This window comes from Curcuma longa, chromosome 11 (genome assembly GCF_044706935.1).
Source record: "Curcuma longa cultivar G26 ecotype Majalengka, Jawa Barat chromosome 11, ITB_CL_G26_1.1, whole genome shotgun sequence".
Taxonomy (NCBI): domain Eukaryota; kingdom Viridiplantae; phylum Streptophyta; class Magnoliopsida; order Zingiberales; family Zingiberaceae; genus Curcuma; species Curcuma longa.
Window position 1 is genome coordinate 23332221 of NC_133871.1, and position 17919 is coordinate 23350139.

Below are 17919 nucleotides of genomic sequence, written 5' to 3' on the forward strand. Positions count from 1 at the left end.
ATAATCATGATTATAAAGGAAATGTTGGTCACAAATTTTGATATGAAAGATATGGGTTGAGCAGATGTTATATTGGCAATTAAAATTCTCAGGACATCTGATGGGATAATTCTGACACAATCCCATTATGTAGAGTCGGTATTAAAAAGGTTCAATGTGTACGATCTCTCTACAGTGAAAATACCTATGGATCTAAGTTAACACTTAGCGAAAAACCATGATGAGCCCATATCGCAGTTGAAATATTCTTGGATAATAGGCAGTTTGATGTATCTCACAAACTGCACATGTCCGGATATTGCCTGTGCGGTCAACAAGCTGAGTCATTTTATGAGTAGTTCAAACGACACCCATTGGAAAGCATTGATGCGAGTTCTTAGATATTTAAAATATACTATGAACTACAAATTACATTATGGAAAATATCCTACTGTGTTAGAGGGATATTGTGATGCTAATTGAATATCAGATACAAAAGACTCCAAATCCACTAGTGGATATGTATTCACGATCAGTGGGGGAGCGGTATCTTGGAAATCCACTAAGCAAACATGCATTGCTCGGTCAACTATGAAATCTAAATTTATAGCACTAGATAAAACAGCTGAAGAAGCTGAATGACTGCGAAATTTCTTGAAAGATATTCTGAGCTGATGAAACCTGTGCCTGCCGTACTGATCCATTGTGCTAGTCAATCGGCGATTGGAAGGGCACAGAGTAGTATATATAATGGTAAGTTATGACATATACGTCGTAGATATAATACCATTAGGTAGTTGATCTCGAATGGAGTGATTGCAATCGACTATGTCAAGTCCAAAGATAATTTGACAGATCCTTTTACGAAGGGGCTAAGTCGAGATCAAGTATACTGCTCATCAAGAGGAATGAGATTAAAAATCTACAACTAAAAATGACTGTAGCGGTAACCCAACCTTGTTGATTGGAGATCCCAAAATCTTGGTTCAATGGGACAACGAAGTTACAGAAGTTGTGTTACAACACATGAGATATTTTATCTCTATCCCAATCCTAGGATGAATTTGTGCTGTTGTCCTACCACATGTAGTGAGGTTAGACCGCTTCAATGAAATACTCATGAATCCAAGATGGTGTCCATGGCTGAAATGGAACCAACCATGAGAACCTAAAGTAGGTGAGATAGGTCTCTGTGTGGGTGTTATTGTCTTAGTATACACCAACAGCTGAGCAGTTCAAGACATCACGTTCATTGCGCAGCCTAGTATACTCGATAGCATTCCACTATGGAAGGTTCAAAGCCACAAGCTACCTCTCCCGATGCAGTGACTTATCGATTGGACTCTTGTAAAGTGTCAGCATGCATACACGCATTGCATTAATTTCCATTCATGTGAGGGATTATTGGATATTGGGGCCTTAAAGGACCAATATGATTTTGTAAAAAATCAAGAAATGCCATCAATCGATGAAAGTCGTAATTGACTTCAAAATCAAAATCTACGTTTCGCGTAGATAGATTTAGACTATTAATTTGCTCAAAATCGATTAAGGGTGAATGAGAAATTAATTGTTTAAAGTCAGCCCAGAATAACATTAATTGTTAATTAATGTTATATAAGGAAATGCATGGGGAATAGTCCCACATCGGAGAATTTCGATGGGCTTCCTTTCCTTATTAATGATGCTGTGTTAATGGAGTTAACACAAAAAGCCCATGTGCTCTCTTTCACGGGCGAGCAGGTGCTCGCACCTGTGAGCCCGCGGCCCGCCACCCACCATGCGCCACGCGCACGCGCGCAATGGGCGCTTTGTCGGTGCACTTTGCACTTCACACGTACAATCGAGGAGCATTGAGGAGCTTAAATTTATGCTCCAGATGACGTGGCAATGCCTACGTGGCACTCGGGTGACGTGTCAGGCTCACATGTGACGTGACAATGCCTATGTGGCATCCACGTGGGTAAGGAGAGATGACTGGACTGCTGACTGGGCAAACGGATGACAACCGTTGATCAAAGAGGTGTGATGGATCGCATGTGATGCGATCTGGAGCGTTGGATCGCGAAGAGTCACGATCTGACCGCTTGGGATGAGACTTGATCTGAAGCGTCAGATTGAATGGATCATTGGATCCAGATCCGACGGCTGATGACCAGAGGGGAGATCTGAGGGTCACAACCCTTCAGATCTGATGGATGAGATTAAGAGGGCTATGTGAAGGGTTACAACCCTCCAGATCGGACGACCCAGATCGATCCTGCCCAAAGGTCACATCCACTCACCCAAAGGGTATTCAACCTCTTCACTTGGTATAAATAGATCCCTCCAGATGCTGGAAAATCATCATCGAATTCATCGATTCTACTCATCATCTTGTGCATTCATCTCATCTTGTGCATTCGGAGTCCAAAAAGCCTACGAGAAGGTTCGCTGGTCTCAGAATTTGAAGTGCTACTATTTTGAGACGTCGTCGTTGTATCTTGGGAATGAATTGCTGCTATCCGTAAGCACCTATAGCGGAGCAATATCGTTTACGGAGATAGTGTTCGAAACACTAGCTATCGATGATCCATATCAATTTGCATCCTCCGGATATAAGATGAGTGAAAAGGAGCTACAACTATAGCTGAGCAGAGAGATTTAACGAAATTATAAAACCTAAAGTTAGGTTTTATTCTTCCCTCTCCTCCTCCTTACTGCCACCCACCTTCCTCCTCTTGCCACCGCTGCCTACCACAAGGGTCTCTCCCCTTTGTGCCACCATCCAAGTGGACCACCAATCGACAGTCTTCAATCAGCTTCTAGCCTTCGGCCTCCCCCTCCTCCATTAGCCAACCACCATTGTCCAGGTTGGAGTTGTTGTGTCGATCACCCTCCGGAGAGCAAAGGTTGTTCCAGCCGCGAGGTACTTCTTCCTCCACCCTTGGCTATTATTTTGACGAGTAATTATTGTTGCCAGAACTCTAACACCATTAGGCCTACTGCCCCTCATCAACAGCGAGCCATTTGACCTTCAAATAATGGCATAATTACCTCTGTTCAGTTCACTTCATATCGTCAGATTGCTATGAGTCACCGGATATCAAATCGAACCATAAGTTCTCTCTTGGATCGATTTGCCTCCTTCCTTCGACTAGTATCAAATGGAAATCTCAGCGTGGATATGAGTAGAGGTAACTTTTCTGAAGGTTGATAGTTGATGTTATTTCCGCTTCACGTCATCCAACACGTATAATTTATTTTTGCCATCTATTTCTATGATTATGTCTACATGCGTTATATGCTTATGTGATTTTTGATGCATGTATTGTAATAATATAGATTATTATGCTTTTGTTGCTTATTTAGTGAAATAAAATTTTAAAATGCCTAAACCCAATAGTGGTATTTGTGTTTAGCGTATTGTAGGTTATCTAAAAGTTATTTTTGAAAGTTTTTAGGAAATTTTACCTAAGGAAATTATTTCCTAATATGATATAGAAAATTTTCACATTTGAAAAAGTTTCCTAATTTGTTAGGAAATATAATTTTAAAAATTATTTTCTAATATTATTAGGAAAAATCAATTGAGAAAATTATTTCCTAATTTTAATTGGAAATTTTCATGATTTGGAATTATTTCCTAATAAGTTGTGTAATTAGATTTGAAAATTATTTCGTAATCCAATAAAAGAATTATAATTTATGAAATCAATTTTTTTAACATATTTATTTTTTAAATTAATTTATGGCAATGATGACATGAGTTATGCCATAATTTATGTTATGACTTATGCATGATTAATATGATTAATGTTATATTATATAGGTATTGTAGGGATCTTTTGTGAAAAATAATAAATAAATGTAGTGGAACAAAATCGATCCCTCTAGGGATCCATACGAATGCAGTATACATGGTTGATTGAATTGCCACCTTTGTTGCGTGAATGGAACAATCCTGGCAGCAACTTGATTCAGTAGATCTCAGCACGATCAAAATGGTTATGCCTCTTTGGTATCCCCACGAACACATCCTTCATTCGTCGCACGAACTTAGTCTTCAAAGAAGAACCAACTTCATTGTACTAGCAACTTGGATGATTTTGCCAAGAGTAGAAGAAGAGGAGACTAGAAGTGATCATCCACCAAATGTATAAAATTAGCCTTTTGTACTCATCCAATGAATACAAAAGGTTATCCAATGAACACAAAGTGTCATCCAATGAATACAAAAGATCATCCAATGAACACGAAGTGTCATCCAATGAATATAAAGAGTCATCCAATGAATACAAAAAGTTTTTACCTTTTTCTCTCCTTTTCATCAATACTCCATTAATCTCTATTAATGGATATTAATCTTCTTTAGTGGTTGAGTCTAATCTAATGAGTCTAATTCAGATTTGACTCAATCCAATAATCCAATAGTTGGATTCATTTGAGTCTAACTCAGATTAGACTTGACCCTATAATCTTAGGATCCATTATATTTTAGTCAAACTAAAATATACCCATTTCCAAATCAATATGTTCTTTGTGTGTGACCCAATAGGTTCTTATAACGTTGACAATGTATCTAAAATAATATTTTAGATACATAAACAATGAGTGACATTTAGTAATGCATCATTATTACCCAAGTGATAAGAATGTCGAGATCCAATCTAACCTTTCTATGTCTATTATCTTGTATAACTTGGTCCTTCTATCCTCAATATTTAGATTGATCTATAAGGCATAAACTGTATCATCCCCTTATCAATCTTTATGTTTCTTGATTTTTAAGTAGACTCACTTAACCAAATAAGCTCAATATCTTATATTAACTTATTTGAATATGACCATATATTTTAGTAGTCCTAGTTAATCAAGGGGCCTACAAATATCACTTCTATCATATAGAAGTGATAGATCTGATCTTCATCACTCACATCCTTTCACATAATTTATTGCATACCTTATGATTGACTTTATAGTCCACCTTGTTACAGGTGATGTTTGTCAATACTAAAGTACACAACTCCTTATATAGGGAACCATAGTGATTTCAGGTCTAAGGACTATTTATACTAATAGTCACTATGAGAATATTTATGACACTCAAATGACAATCCATGAAACATTCTCATGGTGAGTCAATTCAGTACATATTCTCTAATATATATCCATATGTCAATTTGATATCTTATATCCATGACTTGTGAAATTAAGTCATCAGTTGACCTACATATTAGTCTCAACGCATTAATACTGCCCTTGTATATTAAAGCTTAACTAGGAATAGTTAAGAGTAGTATTCTATATATATGTCTACAATCTCCTATTATCAATTCAACCAATTGATATGTTATAAACTAGAACCTACTACCTTAGGACATTATTATACTTATTCATCTAGCACATATCTGAATTAAATATAATAACCATAAATTTTGCCTTTTATTAATGAAATATGATACAAAAGTTTTCTTATTAATCATCGCATAATTGGCTCTAGGGCTAACATTAATAGATATACCATGATTATGTCATGTAGATGTATGTAGATAGTTTTTCGATTTTGTATGTAATTGATGAGGCCAAATAAGATAAATAAATCTCTTGTTTAAATTTTAAAGCTTACACCTTCCATTAATATGACCTAGAATCAAATTTTAAATTTTAAGCATGGGTTGTTGGGCTCTCTCCAAGCACAACTTAAAATTAAACATGTTCAGACCATTGAGATATGATCTCACTATTAATGAGTCAACTTTAACTTGAAGCATTGACTTGTTGGACTCCCTCCAAGGTTAATATGGATAAGGGCGAAGTTGGATGATATACATATGATGTATATATGTTAATGAGTTGACAACTCGATATTTATGCAAATATCAATTAGTTGATAGCATAATGTGATAGTTATATATGCGTGATATATAATTAATATACTTGATACCTACCACTAGAAATAAAGATGGTTTGTTGGACTCTCTCCAAGGTTGTTCTTATCTATAGTGGTTATCAACCCACTTGGAGAAAATCTACCATCTCCCGAATTTAAAGTAAGGGTTTTTGAATTTGATAAATAAGTGAGACTTCCTTTTATGTATGTAAATTATTTGCATCGCATAGAAATTTCCTACCACTCAACATCAATGACGATGGAGTCCCATGCATCACATCCAAGGAAGAAGAAGAGAGCATAATTCAAGAGAGAGCAAAATCATATTATTCTCACAATGGATGAATTGTTAGATGATCATTTAGAGGCAAAGGCCTAATTTCAAAAAAAAAAAGGATTGGTTACAAGGAAACTAAAAAACAAAAATCTTATCTTAGATATTTGATAGGGGCACTCAAATAAAACTTTATTTCTTGATGGTGAATTAGTTAGGTCAAACTTAAATTAGTTTCCCAAATAATTCACTACTCCTTAGGGTGAATTTGGTTAATGGTCATCGGTGATTACCTTGGTTATGTGATTACCAAGTAATCACATAACCAAGGTTATAGGGGATAAAACATAACCTAATGTTGTTTGGTTTAATCCTAGGTAATGAGACAAAACCTTATTTGTTTGAAGGTTTTAATATATTACTTACTTTAACATTTACTATATTACCCCTAGTTCAATTATAATCATTTTTTACAACTAAATTAATTTGATATTTAATTATTTTTTAAAATTAAATTAAATTATTATTCATTTTATCATTTAAATTATTTTTAAATTAAAATTAATTTGACATTTACTATATTATCTTTTTCATCTAATTTTGTTGAGAAAAGCTAAAAGTACAATTAAAGAAAAGGATATATCGCTTTTGCAAGCTCCAATTGCAGAAAGGAACTGGAGCAGAACTAAAATAAGAAAATAAAAATCACAGAAAAGACCTAACCATAGGGAAACCAAATAGACAAACTTCTTCAAGTCCAGCTAATTCATTTATGCAACCAAATGTAATTAACAACCAGTCCAAATTAATCACGTAGCTGCTAATTCAAGGTTGGAACTCGAGAGAAATCGACCCAAATCAACGAAATTGAAACGAAAACCAAGGTACCAGATCCAAGCACACATCTTGCGTCTCCGGACACAAATTCTCACAAACAACAAGAAAAACAAAAAAGGTCGCACCTTTGTGCTAGGTAAAGGCGCCCCGACTGGACTCCAAGAAGGAGACACCTCCAATCTTTCCTGAAAGCTGCAATTTGAGCGTCATCTTTGCAACTCGCACTACCTTCCGCTCTGCAAATTATAGGAGGTTGGAGGAGGGATAAGACGAAGGGGGAATCTCGAATTGCAACAGGCGCAGCGCGGCGGATGCTCAAAATATTATACAGCTACTCCGTCAGCGCTCCGACCCCTTCGCCTTCGGCCACTGGAGTTGGGGTGGCTATAGTGTCGTATTCGGTTGTCATCTATAGCAAATTGTACTGTTACACACCTCTCTCGATCGGGGATGGGAGTCACTGGCGGAGGGTTTCGCCGTAGGTTGAAGAGTGATTTTGAAAAGAAAATTATCTTAATCCTGGAATTAAGAAAAACCTCTGTTTTCCTTGGTTTTCCAATTCAGGGTTGGATGCCCTCTTTTGCTGACGTATGCTGACGTGTCGTGCATGAAGCATTATTTGGGAATCGTCGATTATCTAAATCAAACAAGGTTTTAATTGATAACTTTGAATCAGTGTTTTAAAAGGCGAAGGCGTTGGGTGAGGCGTTTACCATCCGCCCACACAGGGCGAAAGCCCCGAGGCGTCGGGCGTAAGCCCCATAAATTTTTAATTTTTAAATATATAAAAATATGATATATATTATAAAAAATACTTTAAAAATATTAATAGATATAATAAAATTAGATAAAATTAAGACTAAACGTCTCCTACTGTTTGTTGCCGATGATGGCCACCCTCCCCGCCGGCGCAAATTAAAGGCTAGGCACGTCGTCTCCTCGTCCATGTTGATCATCATGTTGGCCGCCGCAAGCCTCAGGGCGGCGCCATCCTGGAACACCATCTCCACTGCAGGCACAGCTAGCCGCCGGAGACTCCCATGGAAGCACATGTCGAGGATCGAGAATGCCGGCACCGGCACTGCCCCTCGCCCCTTTATCGCCTCAGCCACCGCGCCGCTCAGCGCGGCGTAAACCTCCCCCTTAGAGTATTTTAGAAAAGTCAACCATGTTCAATTTCAACCAATATCTTTATATTATGGTTGCCTCATTGATTTAGAAGGTTAGATTTGCATAATCACGTAGTATAGTTTGGGTACATTTTTTACGTCTCTCTCAAAATATAGCAAAGTTTGCATGATCACATAAAAAAGTTTAAATAAATTTTTAATTTGTATTTGAAAATAAAGATTTGTTGTTGAATTGTTCCAAAACTAATGCATTAAATATTGAATTTATTGAAACTTATCGTCATTTTTCAACATTGTATCAAATTTGAAAATTTTGATGATTGTTCATTTAACTTTATGATTTTTAAAGTAAACCTCTCTGTGAAACTTTAGAATTTTCAGAGGTTTGTATATTTTGTGTGTCTTTGAAAAATTAGAACTACTGAACAATTTAGCATTGAGTTCACTTTGATAATTATCAATTGATTGTATCTTTGTTTAGCTGACTAGCAAGCATTTGTGAGTTTGCTAGAGTTTTTAAGGAAGTTTAAAAATTGGGCTTTCAACTTATTTTAGGTTATAAGAACTTTTTTTTCATTTTGATATATATGGAAAATAAGAAACATTTTTATGATCAATTTCATGTGCTTTAATTATATTTTTGTATATTTTTTATGCATGTCAAAAGGGAAGAATAGAAGAGGTATATGTTACTTAACTACATCTCATTGAAAATTCCTAGCTTAGTATGGTTTTAACTTTCATAATATTTGTTAAAATTTATCTGAGTTGTTAGGTTTGATAGCTTTCATAATATTTATTAAACTTTTATAATACCATGGACTAGAAAAGAGGTGACTTGAGGGTGAAGTGAACTGAAGCTACATTGACAAACTTTTAAGTAAATTGTCTTAGTTAAGAGATCTATAATTTATAATTTTTATTTGTAATTTTTACAAAGCCAAAATAATTCATAGTATTGACCATTTTTATTTCTTATCATCATCATATATATATTTTTTCTAATTTATTGAATTATTCAAATTCTCAACTAATTTAGGGTTGATATTCTAAAAAAGGTACACTAATTACTATTCAAAACATATTTTATATTAAAATTACTAATATAATTAAAAATAAATATAATAGTGATGCTATTTTTACACTAAATTATAGTTATCAAATCTTGATACTTATAAACATTGTTAGATTTTATTTGAATAGTACCACATTTACTTGTTCATTGCATCCTTTAATATTTCATTACTTTAGTTAATAATGTTATAAACTATAATGTAGTTTAATGTATTTTTAAATTTAATTATAAAAATTTCCATAATATTTCAAATGATAAATTTATTTTTAATTTTAATATTTTAATTAAACTTATATTAGTTTTTCATAGGCTTAGTATTTAATATTGTAAAATGTGATGTAAATTATCTCACATCATTTGAAATTGACTCATACAAACACTTGGCTCAATTATATATGGTTAAAAGTAGTTTATTTAAGAAATGATTATTCTTTATAGATATGACTAATCCCACATTCTAGGTGGATCCAAGCAAAGCCAACAATGCATATTTTGATTTCCAATTAACTGATTCCTTGGGAAAAATATGTCTTCTCCTTCTTTTGCAATTTCTGCAAGCTGGGTTACTACAAAATAATAAATAAGAAATAATTAATCTATTATATATAATTGGATAATGATAAACAAAAACAAATATTGTGTATAGAAAAGCCTTGAGATTTTGTTTTAGGAACAATAAAGAAAAAGGTGCTTATCTAAATCTATAATGCCTCCCTAATCTCTTAGCTTCTTTCATTCAAATGCCTTGAGGTTTATATTTATAAACAATGTATATGGAAACAATAAAAACTTACATAGTAATTCAAAAAAATCTATTCCGGTTGGAGCTGATGCAGGAGCAAGCTCTCTAGATGTTGTTGGAATAATAAGAATGGATAACATGAGGAAGATAGCCAAACTAATTTTCCTTGTGTCCATCATCATGTCTTTAATATTATGATGGATGTGAAACACAAATTTGATTAATTTTCAAAGGGAATTGAATGATTTGTCCATTGGATCTACTACTTATATGGATAGAAACATAGGTTACTTTTATGAGATATGGATAACTTAAACTTTTATACTTTCAACGTAATAAGTTATTTAAAATATGTAAAGGAGCATTTATTATGTATAAAAATATATTGATAATTTAATTTATTTTAGGTTACTTAAATGATCATGAAAATTATTTATATAAAAAATAACATGTGAGAGAAATTTCACATTGTCATCTAATTTATTTCAAACTATCTAACAATATCAGCAATCCATTTCTTGCAACATAATAGAGGGTAAAATGGTTTAGACAATCCCCATGAACAATTACTCATTCTAAAATAATTGTATCCTCTTTTCATGACTAAATAGACTCCTATCAACCTATTATTGGTACAACCGACCTCTGGTTAAGGATGACCATGTGCAAATAAGGTTTTTGTATTTGATCAATATGTTTAAGGGTTATGTTTGATCAATGTGTTTCATAATTATCAAAATGGTAAAGAATGTTTGTTATATATCAAAACAATAATATATATAGTATAATCATAATAATTATAAAATATTAATCATATATAAATAAATTTAAAATTTTTTTGAATATTTTCAGAAAGAAATTTTTTAGGTTAATGGGATAATTCGGTTAGTCTTTTGACTAAGCCTGTATAGATTATCCTATTTATACCTATGAGTTAATTGAAGTTATAACCTAAGCATTAATTAAAATCTAAATTTTTTTTGTTTACCTCATACTCGTGTTGTCCCACGTCCTCGCTGCCTATAGGCGTCGTGTCAAACTTGTTGATGCCGCTCTTCAATCCACATGAGCAACACCGACGTTGGCGCCATCTTTCTTGTTCCATGATGCCAACAAACATCCCCTCCTTCCGTTATTTCCTTTCGTATGTTATATTGTTCTAACATGTTTTTCTTCTCGTTTCTTGGTGTACCTATTTCTGCGTGGATGTATGGAGTGATACCTTAGGATCTTATAAGGTGAATAGATAATAGTTGAAGAGATACATCCTTAATGAGCCAATTGTGAGAAATGGGAAGCACAACATCCTCAAGCTAAGTACTCTAGATTGAGAACAATAGGGGTCAAGCTTATAATCTAACATAAACACTTCTTGAGATGTTTTAATGTTTTTCATTTAAGTTTATTTTTCATTTAAGTTTTTTATTTTTTTTGGTTTGGTTGTTCATTTGCAATTTGATGTTTTAATGTTTTTGTGTAATTATGTCTGAGATAGCAAAATCCATGTCCAACCCATGGTAGTTAATGTGTGTGATTCATGCATAGATTTTTGATATTATTTTGAATGCATTCATTCCATTACATTAGCATGTCATCTCTTTTGTATAAATTTCAAATCCTCTTAGTTCGAAGATCTTCTCTTTATATATTTTTATTGACAGAACGCTAATTTAGAGCTAAAATAGAGTCAAAAGCCTTGAAGCGTGCATTTCTAGCGAGGTGCACAGTCTGACGGTGTCCTCCAACACTACCCTGCACCATTTAAGGAGTTGGATGAGAAATGAAGCAGTGTTTTGACTTCCGAAAAAACATAGATAGGTCGTGCTTCTTGGCATGGTCGTGCCCCTTACTATTTGATTTACCAAGACTTCCAAAGATGAACATGGCAGGTTGTGTAGGGATCTTATATGAAAAAAATCAAAAATCCATCGCTCTAGAGATCTATGCGAATATAGTATACATGTTTGTTATCTATTTGTCACCTTTGTTGCATGAACGTAACAATCCCCGATAACAATTTTGATTTAACAGATCTCAGCATGATCAGAATGGACGCGTCTCTTCGGTATCCACATGAACATGTCCTTTGTTTGTTGTACGAACTCAGCCTTCAGAGAAGAACCACCTTTGTTATGCTAGAACTTGGAAGAATCAGCCAAAAGGAGAAGAAGAGGAGACTAGAAAAAATGACCATCTTCAAAAATATATTAAAAAAATAGCTTTTGTACTCATCCAATGAATACAAAAGTTCATCCAATGAATACAAAAGGTTTTTGCCTTTTACTCTCCTTTTCACAATGCTCCATTAATCCTCTTTGGTGGTGAGTCTAATCCAATGAGTCTAATTCGGATTAGACTCAATCCAATTATCCAATAGTTGGATTCATTTGAGTCTAACTCAATGAGTCTACTCGGATTAGACTTAACCCTATAATCTTAGGATCCATCATATTTTAGTCAAACTAAAATAAACTCATCTTCAAATCAACATGTTCTTTTTGTGTAACTCAATAGGTTCTCATAACATTAGCAATGTATCTAAAAAAAATATTTTAGATACATAAATAATAAGTGACATCTTATAATGCATCATTGCTACCTAAGTGATGAGAATATCGAGATCCAACCTAGCTTTTCTGTGTCTATTATCTTGTATAACTTGGTCCTTCTCTCTTCGATATTTAGATTAATCCATGAGGCATAGACCATGTCATCCCCTTATAAATTTTTGTCCAAGTAGACTCACTTAACCAAATAAGCTCAATATCTTATATTGACTTATTTGAGCATGATCATGTGTAAGATACGAGAAATTTTGGGGTTAATTGTAAATAATTTAGTCCTAATTGATAAGGATTAACGGGGAATTAATCCATGTGTAATCTATCTATTATTTCTAATTAAGTATGATTAGAATTAAGAGCCCAATTAAACCATCCCCACTTAGCCCAAATAAGAGCCCAATTAAACCAACCCCACTTAACCCAATTAACAACCCAATTAGCCAGCCAATTAGATAATGGTTAATGGGTCGGGTTGGGTTAAACCCATTAACTCGTTAAGGAGTTTTTAAAGCCGTGCGACTTCTTCTTCCTGATCGCGAAAATGTGATTCCTTCCTTCTTCTTCTCCCGATCGAGCGATCGTGCGCATCCAAGGCTGGGCAGACGTTGTAGTGGATCACTGGCGATCATAGCTCCAAATGATGAGTCTAAGATTCTTACTGGGGTGTTTGGGATCTAATCGGGTGGCAGCGATCAGCGCGAAGCAACGAGAAGCTCGGATGGGAGGGGAAGATCGACCGATAAGCTCGAATTCCTAGTGCGTGTGATTTTCTTGTGGGTTTTGTGTTCAGATTTCTGAGCTGTCGATCTTGATTTGTTGGAAGTAGTTAATCAATGGAGGAAGGCAAGTCTTGATCGTGAAGCATTGCGGCTGAGCTAGAGCTAGATTTCTAGGGTTCTATCTGAGGTAAGCTTTCTTTGTAAAGCCGATTCTTCTAGGTTGAATTACCTTGATTTGGTTTCTGAATGGAGATTGAGATTTCTTGGATTTTGGTCCTGTTTTGTTCATGGATTATTGGATGGTGATCGGGTGCTGTGAATTCTATTAGGATGTGTTTGTTTCTGTTGAGAATCGGGTGGAATTAGGGTTTATTTGTGATTATTGGAGGTGGCTGATGGTGATTGGGTTTGATGAATTTGGTTTTGTTCAGTGTTATGGTTCCGAATGTTGGTTTCTATTGGGAGTAGTTTGTTGTTGTTGGGCTTGTTCGGTTGTTGATGGATTGATCTGTGGGTGATTGATCTGTTGGTGATTGATCTCTATTGGTGATTGAGATCAGGTTAGTTTACTGTTGGTTTTGAATTAATTTGATTTGATTAGGTTAGTTAGATCCGGATGTAACAATTGGCATGGATCTAATTGTTTGGGTTAGGTTAAATCCGATTGAGGCTAGATGTGAAATTGTGTAGGGAATTTACTTTGTTGTAAAATTAAATAGATTATTGTATTTAGAGGATGTTGTATTTTTTAAATTGCAAGACTTTGATTTGTTGATCTTGTTATATGGAGATTTGTATTTGAGGGTTCTTATATCGACGTTCGTCATACCAAGTGGGTAATCCCTGTATTTGGTCACTACAGAGTAATTCTTTTCTAGTGCATGCTATTATTCCATTGTTGTTGGCTGAATACCTTAGTCATATTCCTGTTGATTCTATGCTTGTCCTTGATTCAATTGATCTTATGTGACATCTATATCGTTGCTTGTACAGACCCTTTGTTATCTATGTTGAATATTGTTGATTATCTCTGGTTTATGATATCGGTGATCAGTTGAGATCCAAATACTTATGCATGTTGATTTAGCATGGTAAAATGTTGGTTATTGTTGCTTGATCATCACATCATACATGGTGCGATGTGACGATTATAATTCCCAATATTGTGGGTAAATTGTCATTGATAGTTGTGAAGGTGCCTGGAATTCTGTTCCGTTCAATTCTTGCCAGACAAAAATTTTCAGGAATAGAACTTTTCCAAGCAACCTACATCTTCGATCAGACATGTGCTTGATTAATCAAGCAAGTTCTTGACCAATCAAAGCACACCTTGATCGAAGCATAGGATCGATAGAACTCTTGTGTTGGTATTCAGGATCCATACAAAAGATATGAAAGGAATAACTACGCAGCGGAATTAAATAAGTCATACCTTTCTTCTTGAGATTGTATAGAAGATGTTCGTTACCCGAAGACCTCTTGATCTTCTGCTGTATTCCTCTCCTCTTCTTGGACGTCGTGTGGGCGACGATCTACCAAGATGAAACTCCACCCAATTCTTTCTAATCCTTTCTTCCAAACCGATAGCAACAAGAGAGAACCAAGGCTTCTTCTCTTTCTCTTCCTCTCCTCTTCTCCTCTTCAAACCGCCGGCCACAACTCAATGGATGAGGGGCGCCGACCCTAGCTCTAGAAGGAGGGGAGCTTGAACGCCGGCCTCAAGCAAGGAGAAGAATTCTCTTTGAGCGCCGACCCTAGACCAAGGAGAAGAAGAAGAAGAGGGGTGCCGGCCCTAGGTGAAGAAGCTCTCAACAAGGGGGAGGGATTTGAAGGTGGTGCCGACCCTAGGAGGCTAAAAATAAGATGTAAGTTGTGTTTTAGCCTCTCCCTCTCCTCCCTTTTTATAGCTTTGCCATCATAGAAAGTTTAGGAAAAAATAACAGAATTAATATAATTTTATTGTATAACAAAATTTACATAATTTTATTGGATAATAAAATTTTAACAAAATTTTATTGGATAATAAAATTTAATAAAATTTTATTAGATAATAAAATTAACATAATTCTATTTAGAATTAATCAAATTCTGTTAACTGAATTCTTAATAGAATTCTAATAGAATTCTTAACAGAATTCTAACTGAATTCTTAACAGAATTCTTAATAGGATTCTAACAGAATCTCATTGGGTGGATACGAGGCTTTATCCAAAGGCTAAAATAGGGACCTAGAGGAGGAATTGGTTTAGGCCTCCTGATGGGCTTGGGCTTCCTGTGTTCTCCTTGAACACCCAACTCAAGTCCATCAATAATAACTCATACCACTAAAGGGTTATTATTGAACTACCGCACCAATTCCATATTACAATATGAGCTCCTTCTTATCATGAGTGCATTAATCTCCCTGTGTTTAAGATATCGTATGCCCGTCAATTAATTGAATTACTGACAACTCAATTAATTAACTTCTGAATCCAAGAGTAGTACCACTCGACTTTATTATCATGCGGACTAAGTCCACCTGCAGGGTTTACATGATAATCCTTATGAGCTCCTCAAGGGGGACATCATCAGCCTAAATAATTAAGACACAGATTCCTTCTATAATCAACAACACACCATATAAATAGCACTATCTTCCAACTCATCGGGCCTATTAATTTAATGAATAAATCTCACCTTTTGATGAATTAAAGAAATAAATACTAAGTATATGTGCTTGTTATTATATAGAGATTAAGAGCATGCACATCCATAATAACAGAGGTCTAGTTCGATTATATAGTCAGTATAAATCGAACGACCTCAAACGGTCCTGCTCAATACACACAAAGTGTACTAGTGTAATTTTATAGTCAAGATAAACTAATACCAATTACACTACAACCGTTCCAATGGTTTGTCCCAATCCATCTTGGTTGTGAGCTACTATTTATAATTTATAAGAAACTGATAACATGATCTTCTGTGTGACACCACACACCATGTTATCTACAATATAAATTAAGTGGACAACTGCATTAACATATATCAGAAATATAAAATGCAAACATTTGACCAAAGTGATTCTCATTTTAAATTATTTCAAAATAGATGTTCATACAAAAGCTAGGCTTATAGTATACATCCCAACAAGTCATGTTAACATGTACTGATTTAGGACAAGGAAAGTGCTACCACTTTGAAAAAAAATATGGAATGATAAGTTAGCATCTGCCTAGGATTATAGACCACATTGTTTCCCTTCAGGATCTTTTTTTTGTTAAACTGTTCATTTCTACATCATCGATTGATTTCCAAGTTTCTTCTCTTCAGCAATAGTATTCACCTTGTTCTGTTGAAAATTTCCCTTTCTTCGTATTTATTGGAAAGTTCATTGATGTTGATGAAATCATGTTGACTTCTATAGATTAGAAATATGGAGCATTGTTAAGTGTGAAAAATAGTATAAAAAATGGTGAAACTCATGCTTGCCATTGGATTATACTTTAGTCGTTTGGAGCTTAACCTATCATTCAACGTGTGAGTCTTACTAAAATCGGCTATTTTATGGTATGCAGATTTGGTATACTAATGTTCCTCACACAAAACTTATTGATTATAAGAAAGATCAAAACTGGGTACGGAGATCTGATGATTACCTTGTTTTCCCTAGAGGTGGAACTCAATTTAAAGATGGTGTTTCTAGATACATCGAGTTCATCGAGCAGGTATATATATGTGAGCATTCTGAACTATTTGGACGTTCTGCTGCTAATTTCAGTAAAAAGAATAGAAGGAGCATGTCTGTACTAGAGGCTAATGTGCTACTCCTATAGTTATGGATTTCTTTCTTTGTTAGTTTTTCTTCTCTATTGAGTTGGTGGAATTTTGCTTTAAGATTATTCAATTAGTGCTCTCTTTATGGCTTAGGGCTCACCTTTTGATATCATTGAGGATTAAACATAAATGCATGCTCTGTTCTATTCTGTTTCTGTGCCTGCCTTTCTAACAAATGTTAAGGATTCTTGATCAGTTTCAAATTTTATTGTCATTTTTTAGTTGCAAGATTATTAGTTGTTTATTTTATTTTATTTTATATTTAGCATGAAATTAACTACTAAACTCAGTAGTTTTAATCAATATATTACTTAGTAGTTGGATAAGGGCAAATTTCAAATTATTTATTTGGTTATTCTTATAAATCTTGTTGCAAATACTCTGGGTTAACTTTGGGTTCAACATTTTAGTAGCATCACAATGTTATAAATCATTATCTTGTGCATGTAGTAACTTAATTGGGTTAAGTATTCCCTGCTTGGAGTTGCAAGTAGTAACTTATTCTGTGATGCATGAGTTATTCTGGGTTAAGTACTCTCCTTGATAAGTTAGTGTTATCTTGCTTCCGGCTCTAATTTTTATTGCACTGGAGGAAACAAAGGTTCAAATTTCATGCAATGGTAGGACATGACATTTCATAGCTACAGGCCATGGACCATCCCCCTTATCCTTAATCTAAGTTCTGCCATTCATCATTCATACTTTTAATTAGCATGAAACTGACCAGTATGCATGAAACTGTGCATAATTAGCATGTTTAACATTTCTATTTTTATAATTTATTTGTTAACCTTTTTCTTGTAAGACGATGCTTCCGACTAGTTCATCCAAATTTAGAAATTTTTTGAAGCCAAAGTGTCAACTGGTATATTTCTGAACACTGAAGATTTAAATCTTAATCCTGCAAC

The 17919-nt window shown here is 34.6% G+C and overlaps 1 protein-coding gene across 1 annotated transcript in view; it reads right to left on the reverse strand.

Annotated features, from left to right (window-relative positions):
* Positions 1-11014, reverse strand: part of LOC141837382 (protein MEI2-like 2) — a 14283-nt gene extending 3269 nt beyond the window's left edge. The window contains exons 1-2 of the mRNA XM_074724796.1: positions 10898-11014; positions 7893-8104 (exon numbers count right to left, since the gene is read on the reverse strand). Of these exons, the coding sequence (XP_074580897.1) occupies positions 7893-8104; positions 10898-11014 (329 nt within the window). The remainder of the gene's footprint in view (positions 1-7892; positions 8105-10897) is intronic.
* Between the last annotated feature and the right edge of the window lie 6905 nt (positions 11015-17919).